The 12028-nt window shown below is 37.4% G+C and overlaps 1 protein-coding gene across 9 annotated transcripts in view; it reads left to right on the top strand.

The window, feature by feature from the left end:
* LOC136826851 (uncharacterized) overlaps positions 1-12028 on the top strand; it is a 39936-nt gene that overhangs the window by 57 nt on the left and 27851 nt on the right. Inside the window, exons 1-2 of one of the 9 annotated variants that reach the window (XM_067084366.1) lie at positions 1-13; positions 3116-3550. The exon at positions 1-13 is cut by the window's left edge and continues 57 nt beyond it. In XM_067084366.1, coding sequence (XP_066940467.1) covers positions 3364-3550 — 187 coding nt within the window. In that variant the 5' untranslated portion in view covers positions 1-13; positions 3116-3363. Of the gene's footprint in view, positions 115-462; positions 505-724; positions 870-2889; positions 2973-3115; positions 3551-12028 lie in introns of those variants that run through there. The other 8 variants (XM_067084350.1, XM_067084356.1, XM_067084376.1 and 5 more) reach the window with 8 other exon arrangements.

Genomic DNA, 12028 nt, shown 5'->3' on the forward strand with positions numbered 1-12028 from the left:
CCGGCCTGGAATAGTAAGCAAGTGGCTCTTGGAGGCTGAGGAAGTGCTGAAAATATCCGACTTGTTTTATGTGGGTTTATCTCCCATTCAGATAGCTGGATGAGAGCGTTTAAAGTAATGCATCTTCTAGAGCTGAAACTGACCTGCATTTTTGGCGTTTCTCGTTTTTTTTTTTACCATTTTTAAAATGATTTCAGTTACTTAGAAAACTGTGATTGAAAATGTGGTTTTAATTGTGAACTGGAGAAAAAATACATTATATTTTGTGCAGTGACAAAGGAAAGAGCTGATCAGTTTATTTGTTCAGCGAAGTGTCCATAACTGTCTCAGATACCTGGTAGAATTCTATTTCCATTCACCAAACGTTGTGCGTTTTCCTAGAATTGGCCCCTCCTCCCACCCGTGTCCCCACCCACCTGACCCTGCAGTATACATTTGCTCAAGTGCAGTCTACTTCATGTTGCATATGTGAAGAATATGGGACACCAGCTAATGCAGATTAAGGTGCTGACATAAAGAAAGAACGTGAAATTCGGAAAAAAAAACAAGAGATCACCGTTTAATTACTTTTATTGGTTCTCTATTTCATTCCACTTTGAAGTAGCTTTCTGCTTTCCTGAAGTGTACAATTTGTTGGATATGCGTCATTGTGAAGCAATTTATCTTTTTATCATATGCATTGGTATGTTGCACTCGAAACCATATCCTTCGACTGACAACGAGCGCCATCTTTAAGTCTAACGGTTGTTCAAGACAGGGGGAAGTTACTTTGTGCATTAGACATCTCGACATTTCAGTGAATGTTTGTCTTTAACGCAAGTTACTAGTAGTTGTATGAACTCTGGATTCTTCCGCTGAATTAGAATGTGGTAAATTCTGTTAGAAAATTTATTAGAATTATCACTAAGGTGTATCCGATTGGTAAAAGAAATCAATCAAGTATGGTCTTATATAGCAATGAATACTCTGAGATTTAAGAATTGGAAGTCATTTTCTAGACATATCTTGAAACATAAATGGATATGGCGTAGATGGAGAACGTAGTGAATTTGATGAACTGTAAAAGACCCCTGTTCACAGGGGTCATAAGAGACACGAAGCTTGAAATTGAAACAGAGACATTGAATAATTCAGAAGTGCACATATTAAAGACAGTTATGAACTTAGGAGTACTGGTAACTGACGAACATCTAAATATGACTGATCAGATATTAAATGCAGTGAAGATAGGGTACCTTCACCCAAGGAATGCCGCCTCCTTCAAAAATATACTGTACTCTAATATGGATGCACGAAAAAATGCTAGCGCTTAACTATGCAGTACCAAGACTAGACTAATAACAATCTATAATGGTCAACCATATTCACTCAAGAAGTTGCAAAGTTCACTGAGCTTCAGTGGCTTTCAGTTAGAGTAACTATAAAATACTTAATGTGTTTTAATGTATTGTGGAATAAAGAATAAAAGCAGAAATATGTAAGAAACCTAACACATAAATACTTCACCGAAAGCGTAAATAAATAAAGGAAAATAGGCGAATATAGAATAATGGAGCCAATATGCAACCGAGATATTGGAAAATAACACTTGAATACCTGATACCTGAGCTATACAATAAGTTGTCCTTAAAACTAAAAGATGTGAATCATTAGAGATATTTATAGAGAAGCTAAAGATTTACCTATTCAAAAACAGTCACGGTATTACTTTAAAGAGCAAGTTGTTCAGAACCATAACTAATCGACAAACAAAAGGACCTCCAAAATAAACGAGGATGACGATGCATTTCCGAAATTGATTTCCAGTGGAACATTTAGTATGCCAATGAACCGCTCCTGCCTCGTACCAATTAGTAATTTTCTTCGCAGCATTAACGTCTAGAGGACTATGAACAGTATTTCACCTTAATGAACTTAAGATCAGTGTTCCTCCTTACCTTAGGTTTAATGAACCAATGAACAGCTTTCCTTATTGCAATTTAGTGAAGTATACTACTGAACAAAGTGCTCCGCCTTATCTTAGCCCTACTGGACCAGTTATTTCCTGAGGCCTAGTGTGCCAGTGAACAGTGTACATTCAGGTATTCAAATCTAGCGTGCTAACTACATTAGTAGGGTGTCTTACCTTATCTTTAGTTAAGTATGCAAATGGAGACCTATGTATACAGGTCTAATATACCATATACTCAGGCCTAGTGTGGCAGTGGTGAATGGTCCTCCATGTACTTACTCTGGTCTAGTGTATCGGTGAAGAAAGTTCCTCCCTTTTTGTAGATCTGGTGTTCCAGTGAAAAGTGTAATTTCTCCGTATTTAGGTCTAGTCAAGAATGTTCCTCCTTGTATTTAGATTTATCGCGCCAATGAGCAGTGTTACACCATGTGCTTAGACTTACTTTGCTAATGAAGTTTTACCCCTTCTATTTACTGTGTCTATAAAGAGTGTTCCTCCGTGTGCTCATTTATGTTTAGTGTTTTAGTGAAAAGAGTGCACCGCCTTGAATTTATTTCTTGTGTCAATGACCAGTGTTTCTCCTTATCTTAGGACCATTGTGCCATCAATTAGAATTTCCCGTTATCTAAGGTCTATAGTGCTAACGAATAATGTTCTTCCGTATCTTAAGCCTAGTGTGGTAACATTAATCATCTCCTGTATGATTATATAATCTACAAAGATTTACCATATATTCATGTGATGAGAGCCCTATAACTCGTTGAGGTTCCTAATGAGAAGGATGATTTGTAGGAAGAAATACCCTCAAATGAATAATACATTCGAAATGTCAAGTCCAGTAAGGCCAAACAAGTTTCAGGATAATGTTTATCCCCCCAGACTCATAATTTTTCTTTTTTTTACACTAACCCAATCTGACAGGTTTAAAGAGAAAGTTTAGTCAGTCCAAGGTTATCGTGGGAGCGGGGAGCAATATCGCGACTTCAATAACATTTAAAAATCAACTCAGATTTGTATTATGGTAGATTTATGTCAAGAACAACTTCTATTTTGTAAATGTATGTGCACGCATGCATACACATACATCATATACAATCTTTGTAAATAGTGGTGCTAGTCAGTTCTGTTGTTTATAAAACAATCTTTGTTTACCTTTCCTTTCAGAATTTTCAGTTAAGGAAAAACTTAACTGGTGTAAAAGTTTTAACATGAAGGTCATATGGACATCGACGTGATGTTGGAGTGGAAGTGAATTACGAGTACATAAAGTTATGCAGTTTAGTAATGTTTCGTACCTAAGCAAGTGTTTCCTGAATTTAATAAGGGAAATAGCCATGGACGCTTAGGCCTTGAAAAACGTAACGAGAGAACGATTTCTTCCCTGAGGACCTGCTTTGACCAAGTACTCCACAATGGCGAAATTTCTCAGGTCTGCAGTTTTCATAGCTACTGACTCTTTGCTTGTAGCGGTCACAATGGCTATTCCTGCCCTAGGAAATAGTGCCTGTCCTAATGTTAACTGCGCCGTCATATGTAACAGCAGCGTCACAGCTTCATATAAGCCCCTGTTATGTGAATCCTGCAAATGTTTAGTTCAAGGTAAGACTAGTACTACATCAGTAGCTAATGTAATCAAGATTTCAAGATTTCTTTACAGCCAGTTTTCCTTTGATGGTGGATACTTAGCGTCAAATTTATTGTGCATCTGTTGTCTTTATTGTTGCATTTTACATCGTCAGAACTTTCAAGTGCAGTTTTCATACCGGTGTACGTTCTGTGTACACGTGTTGTTGCATTTTCCACACTAGAGCATTTTGGTTAAAGTGAAAGATGCAAAAGCAATGCATTTGACAGTATTAAGTCCTGAAGCCATAGATGTTTACCGTGAGTTATATACACAAACACACATATATATGTATGTATGTATATATGTATAAAACAGTAAACCGTCGCTCTACTCTTAACGGACTGCGCAAGACAGTGCAATTTTTAAACTTTAAACCATAGGGTACTTGTGTATAGTTACTGTCTCTGTTATTGCATTTTTACTGTAGAGCTTAAGTGCAGTGTTTCAATTAGGATTTTTTTTTTAAATATATTGCTGCTGGTATTACCCTTACCAGAACTACAGTGCAAGGCTTATACGTAGTATATTTTGTGTATGTATACATACTATACGATATCTTGTGTATATTTTCCGTTTATTGTTGCACTTTCCACTCTAGTTAGAACTTTTACTTCAGTTATAATAAGGTAGTCTATTTTATGTATAATTTGCGTCAATTGCTGTATTTTCTGCGCTAAGCCTATTGTAAATTTAGTAATATATTTTACTGGTTGCTAGATTGTAGCATTAAGGCAATTTATATATGAAGCCAAGTGTTGGAATATGTATATATACTGTATATACAAATTATAGATCAACTTTTTGTATAATTCATAATACATTTGTTTAGTACTGTACTGTAGCATTAAGGCATTCTGTATACCAATCTTAGTGTTGTATATATATATATATATATATATATATATATATATATATATATATATATATATTTGCAACGAAGGGCTTGCATACAAAATGCCTTAATGCTAAATTATAGTGCTCAACAAATGTATTAAATATCCAAAAGTTTATATACATGTATATACTGTATAATGTGTGTGTGTATTTAGTAATATATTTGGTGGTGGGAAAAGTCATCTCTGAATATGAGAAAGTGGCTCTGCATTTTAATATTTTGCTTTGTATTCATGCCCCCCCCCCCTCAAACATTGCATAAAAATTCAGGGAAATAAGAATGAATCGTTAAGCGTACTTTCATCACCTACATTACAAAAAGCATAGAATATACTGTAGCTATTTTCGAAAAGGGTGCTGATCAAGGTTCTGGAAATAAGGAAAATATAGGATTTTCTTATCTTCTACAATAAGATTTGGAAGTCAGTGAAAGTGTTTTGATGTCAACGTGGATTCAAGATGTAATTCATTATTACCGTATTTTTATTTATATATTAATTTATTATTTTTTTTTTCCTTTTTTACTAAGCGAGATCTCCTCTTTCTCTATTTCCCCTTATCTCCTCTTACTTCCTAAAGAACACCATATTCTTGGAAGCATGAATTTCAAGTCAATGGCCCCTGTGTGTGTATATAGGCCTATATATATATATATATATATATATATATATATATATATATATATATATATATATATATTATATGTGCTGTGTGGTGGTAGAAATGCATTGCACTGGCTGTTTTGGTTAACCCCGGTAATTCCCGAACTAGACGATTGCGTAACGATACCAGGGATTTCTCTTATATTTTTCGGTCGAGGTCAGCCGCTGTTTCTCGAATGGTCGCCTTTGAGGGCTTTTTCTCTTCTGCCTTCAAGCAGTGACGTGCCTGAACGGCCTCTCCCTGCTTGCTAGATTTTATCTTTCACCCTTGTCATTGGTATTATATCGTTTGCTGTGGGGTTAGATTTTTTTTTTTATTGTTTCTTTCGTATGTCGTATGCTGTGGAATCAGATTTTATTTTTATTATATTTTTATTATTTCTTTCTATATCGTTTGGTGTGGAGTCAGATTTTGTTATAATTATTAATATTTCTTTCTTATCTTTTCCGGAGCTCTTTTCTTGTTTTAGGCCTAGGCTTTTCGAGACTATTTCAGTAGCGAGATTGGCCGGGGAATTTTTGCCCAAAATTCTTGTTCACTCGAAATTTGAACTCATCTTTATAAAGCATTGCTTAATATTGTAATTGTTTTTTTTTGTGGTTTGCGGATTGTAATGAAGCGGTTGCAAACCATATCTAATGATTTTGACAAACTGATCGTTTATAACTGACAAAATTTAAGAGTACTAGGTTCCCTTCCCCCCCCCCCTCTTCATTTCCACTGGCTACGCCCATGGCGTCTTAATTTGAGTTTCATGAAGAATATATTCAAAATTTTGTAGCGTAGATGAGCCAGTAAATGAAATAAAGGACACCAGGTGACAAGTTCATGGTATCCTATACCGATTGCTATACTATATAAGCAATGTTAATTCCTATCTTTTGTACAGTTACAGTAGAATCTTGAAGGTTTAGGTCTATACTAGCTGCAGGAACCCTTCACCAAACCATAGTACTATACAGCTGTTTGCACCCACAAATTTCAACAAGCTTCTTTATATATTAGGCCGAGTGACTGGTTTGATGTAAAAGTGAGTTCAAGACAAAGACAAGGGTTTTTATCTCCATGACTGTGCTGTGTTACAGTGCTATCGTCCAGACTTAAAGTACTAATTCAGGTACAGGGATCCTGCCACTAAAACATGTTACTGAGCGGTGGTGTATGTAGTTACAGTGCTCTCGCTTGTATATCCAGTACAAAATAAGGTGCAGCGCTATCTTGCTCCTTACAGTACTGTGTCAGATAGACGACGGATTTAATAACCCTACGTGGATCCCACCACCAACTGGGTCTAGGGAAGGGCGGTTTAGCCGGCCATGCCTGTAGGCCAAAAAGTGGCCCTTTTCAGTGGTGGCCTGCCTCTGCTGTAAACAGTATAAAATTATGACTTAAAAGTAAAAAGGTGAATAAACTGGAAAAAATAATTTCTGTTAGATGCAAAACCATTGATGAATACACTTACTATTTTATAGAAACCAAGTACGAGTATATTGATACATATTCATTAAAATGTATTCAAATGATATGACAGTGCTCATTTCTTCTGCCTAGGATATTACAGTGTAAAATGTTACGGTGACCCGCGGGACTATTCTGAGCAAAATAACTGGTCTAGGGTATCTCCCGAGGAGGGTGGAGTGCAAGACAGGTGACTCACATCTGCGGAGAGTTTCAAGTTGCAGGGAAATGTCTTCTCCTGAAAATACGGTCTTGATGAATATCTCTCCACCCCATCATTTCATATTCGTTATTGTCTCCTCTTGCTAAACACCGTAACAGTGACAGTACTGTTGTTATAATTATAAGAACAAAGAACGACAGTCACTGTTGCCACGATGTCTGAAGCAAGAGGCCTCCCATAAATACACATCGTTGCGATAGCTTCATTAGCGTACCTTGAAGGTCGTGACGGTTGTTTTCATAGAAATGGGGGTTATTCTGACTCACTTTTTTCCACATTTTGTTCAGTTATTATTTCTGCTCGTATGAGAGTACCAGTGTTGTAACGATTATTCCCTAGGTTGAAGAAATGCTATTCAAGAGCAAGCCTGAAAACCTATTATGATCGGCGTAAATGTTAGTGGGTTAGGCAGTTTACACCTGGAATGGTCGTGAAGCCTGTTTTTGTATGTTGATTTTTTGTTTGTAAAAATTTTAACGTTTTTTTTTTTTTAGACGTTGTAGAGTATTTTTTTTTCAGTCATTGTACAGATATTAAATACTCCTGACCTATAATCTTGTAAGAGATACTGCCGTTTTATAAGAGACTTGGTCGCCGTGGATATCAATCCCTATTGAACCAAAAATAATGAAAAATCAAGCCACAACCTTCATTAGCCACTTGGTTTTCATGTAGTTTACCACCTACAGAAACACACACACCCACAAACCTGAAGATTATTCGCTTTTGTAAAAACTAGTTTGTGCGTAGTACATGGCAAACGAGATTTCTCTTGGCTTGAAGCTCGATCCTACGTGTTTAGGCGTTTCGTTGATTGCCTGCTGATCGGGGTAAGGCCGCAAAGCATTGGTGAAATTTCCGGGAAGATACAGTTTTCTCCAGATCCAGGTGATTCCGAAATTTGATATGAATATCTCCGTCGGGTGAGTAATTCTTGCCAAACGTCTCATTGGAAAATTACGATGCTTCAAATGATGTTACCAGAGCAAGAGAATAATATTACAAGGAAAACCTGGATCTCCTAAGCTCAGGTTTTAGTAATAATAATTGTGGCAGTGGTGGTGGTAATAAATATATATCAACATCACATCACTTGCTACTGGTGCGTGCAGTTATATTGTGGTTGTTTTAATGGCCTATTTTTGTTTATTTATGTAGGTATATAAACTTTCTATTTTCCTTACTTAAAGACACTGTGACCGATAGATGATTGGTACACAAATAACTTTTGAACCTCATTAACAACAATTTGTTTCTCACACTAACAAATGATGCAACAAAAAGTCAAGTGCATTGTCTGCTTGGCTTTCTGACACCTTCAAAATATTGGTGTAAATTTGTGAGGTAATAAAAGAGGTTATGAAAGGACTGCTTTGTGTCCGATATTCACAGTCTCTTGGGTGACAGTAAAGAGAAGCCACAGAGACCGTTGGAAGATTTTGAAAGTATTTGTAAGAGGAGAAAGTTGGAAATGTTCCTTAGCTTGAGTAAGACTGTGAGGGTAAATGGATACAGGACAAATGGAAGTTACTGATCTACTTGGTCGTTGGACTGAATTGAATTTAGAATTTAGGCCAAAGGCCAGGCACTGGGACCAAAGAGGTCATTCAGCGCTGAACCGGAAATTGACAATAAAACTTTGAAAGGCGTAACGGGAGGAAAACCTCTTAGTTGCACTAAGAATAAGTTGTTGGGAGTGGGTGGGAAGAAAGAGAATATGAAAGGAGGTACAGTACAAGGAACGAGAAGGGTTGCAGCCAGGGGCCGAAGGCACGCTGCAAAGAACCTTAAGTAATGACTACAGTGCGCCACATGAGGTGCACTGTCGGCACTACCCACCTACGGGGTGCTTGGACATCAGACCGTCCAATGAGGAATTCCCCGAAGAGTTGGGAGTTTACCGTTTTCCCCATCCCGCCCCAGAGAAAGTTGCAGTGGACCCCATGGTGATCCATATAGGATTTTTGCAAGTGCATGCAAGAGTTGATGGTAGAATGGAAGGAGAGAAGGAAATGTGAAGCAAAAAGGCAGGAGAAGTTGTACTATAGACTGTGAAGACAAGAGAAGTGCTGATGTAAGTAGTATTTGAATAAAGAAAAAGGCTCTTGTTATTGACATCTATTTCCTTTGTATTTATAAAGTAAAGGGAACCGAAATAGAGGTAAATCAATAAATATAGATTAAACGATGTAATAAAAAGAGTCAGCAAACATGAAAAAAATGGGGCAGAATATTTTGAGGTGGTCTGGTCAACGGAGAGAATGGAGGAGGATGTGTTGGTGAAAAAGATGCGGTTTGGAGGTCTTTGGAGGAGGACGACTTGAAGTGCGGAATTATTTGCAAAACAAAAGTGAGAAATTATTGATTCTTTATAAATGTTCTTAGCATTGTCTCATCCTAGACTGTCGTCTTATTTGGTTTGTTTTTGTGGATCTCTCTCCTCTCTCTCTCTCTCTCTCTCTAATATATATATATATATATATATATATATATATATATATATATATATATATATATATATGTCTGTGTGTATGTATATACAGTACACACATATATATATACAGTATGTATATATAGCCTATAGATATAAATGCATATATATATATATATTTTTTTTTTCCAACGCTTACCCTCTAGTGTTATACAAATAAGTATATATACAGTATATATATAGTGTATATATAAATACATTATATATATATAGTATATATATAATTTTTGCGATTCCCCCCGAGTGTTGATGGTGGCACGATATGTTTAAAATCCTTTGTTAGAAGGACAAATGCCGTACTCCTTTACACCGGACGCTCCCATTTCCCGCATTTTGCGCATCCCCCCATGTCGTTAGCAGGTTCTCTCGCTCTCTCTCTCTCTCTCTCTCTCTCTCTCTTCCAGGTGGTCGTGGCTTAACTCCCAACACCTTCCCCCTTCCCACCACCCACCTATCCTGTATCCGGAAGGACCGTCCCCTCCTCACTGCCTCAAAACGTCTTCGTCACTTTTATACTCTTAGCTCGATACCGCTTGGGGATCAAATGATCAGTTTATGAGAATGCAAGTTAATTTCTTTTATTTTTCATGCCTGAGATTCGTACTATTATCTGGGGGATGAATACTTGACCGGAAAATGTCCTCCAGTTATAGTTTAAGCTACAAGGGGAAGATTCTGAAAATAAATGATTACAAAGCAATGTATTTTAGTTATCAAACGACTTAGTACTGTTAATTTCAGTGACCCTTTAATTAATCGTTCTTGAGAACTGAATTTAACTTCCAAGTAGACGAATATTATTGTCTTTCTAACACAGTAACGTTAAGGAAGCAGTGAGTGTACTGTATGGAAAATAGTCGGTCTTTGTGCGAGCCTCAACGTTGGAAGAAATAAAAAATTTTACTTTTTAAATTTCTATTGAAGGTCTATTAATTCACGTTAGTTATATGAAGTATAACTGAATCATGAAAATATGGTACGTGATGAATATATAAATAAAGATAAATTCCACGAAGGAAAGAGAAGCAACGGAGTGCTGCAAGGCCTTTCGACGTTAGTCCTTTGCTTAGCAGACTCATATATGTAACAAATCAGCTAAACATTTATAGCCAGTGGGTTATTCTGCCTAAGTTTTGCAATTGTTAGCTGCAATATTCACCAGCGTGTGTGAAGAGAAATAAGCTAGGGTCAGGAAAATCACAATAATTTTGCTAATTTCGGTGCAGTTCTTCCTGCCATTCCAGCGATCATTTCCGTTGGTGTTCCTTCTTTCTTGCGATCATCTAAATGTGTTGGGGGTGTAGGTGGGTCCGCTGTTGCTACCGCTTACAGTGCGCCTTCCTACACGGTACATTGCAGACGATCCTGAAAGGTTCAGTGCATCGTTGCTCCTTAGGCCTAACCCTGACGCACATCGCTTTCAGTCCTCCTACTTTTCATCCATTCCGTTTGTTCTCGTCTCACTTAACTGTTTAACTCCTTAACTGTGCTTTATAATAATAATAATAATAATACCAAGGCAATTTGCAACGAAGGGAAAATCCCATCCATCAGTATCTAGCATCGCTCTTCTGTTAAGTCATGCCATAACATTACACTATAACGTTATTCTATAGCAACAAAGTCCTAATAGAATGGCTAAGTACTCTATGACCGGCCGACATTGATGCTATGTCGATACTAGCCATCCAGTTCTTGGCCCGTTGTGTTGAGTTCCGCATAACTGCGCCTGAGAATAAATATTCATTTATGCAATATCCATAGGTGTTTATTCTGCAGTGACGTACAGCATTGTACCGAAATGTACACCATCGTACAGCACCCTGGAAAATTTATGTGTGCAGTCTGCATAACATTATTCATACTGCAGTGCCTGTATCAAATAGTTACAAAGATACTGTCTACTGTATACTCGTACTATGTCTGCATAACAGTAGAGAGGGATAGCTTTTATCAAATGGTTACCAGTTTGATGGTGAAGATAAAAATCCAAAAACACAGAGAGGATAGGAAGTTCTACATCGTTGCCATCGCCTCTGATTACGGCCTCTTCTTCTCTATACGCTCCGCTCCCTCGTGAGACTTCTTGGCGCAGTGGCTAGGCTGAGGAACCAATTTTGCTTCTCTTTCAGATTTAAACCGGTCAGATTCTTCCAGGTCCTCTGGTGCAGACAAGGGCCCAGCTGGCATTATCATGTACCATTCCTTATTGCATAAAGATATCTGCAAGTCATCTTCGTCTCTCTTTCATTATTATTTCATCTACTGTACATATGGAACTTCCGCAGTTTCCCTTTTGGCATCATTGCTACTTTGCCCTGCCGCCTGCCTCTCAATAGCCTTCTTAGCCTCAAACCGACAATGATATTTTCAAATACACAGCTATTGTTGTCATTCCACGATTCGTGTGCGTATAGCAACTCAGATCGCCGAAGGCTACTGTAAAATCATGATGCCACGTATAAATTTTCGGTCTATTTAATTCCCAAACCTTATTCAGCTTTCCCATTACTTGATTTAGCTTAATATTTGGAAGTGATTCTGCATCGAATTACCTTGCCCATTAAATGTTTGCTAGAATGATCACTCAAAGTTCATTTAAGGTGGTACTATAGAGCAAGCAAGAGATCTGGTATTTTGAGAGCCAGTTTGGCAGATATGAAGGGATTACTGAACCAGCTCTCGTTCACTGTGGATGTTAGATATGCAAGAATTGAAGCT

Source organism: Macrobrachium rosenbergii, chromosome 3 (assembly GCF_040412425.1).
Source record: "Macrobrachium rosenbergii isolate ZJJX-2024 chromosome 3, ASM4041242v1, whole genome shotgun sequence".
NCBI classification, from domain to species: Eukaryota; Metazoa; Arthropoda; class Malacostraca; order Decapoda; family Palaemonidae; genus Macrobrachium; species Macrobrachium rosenbergii.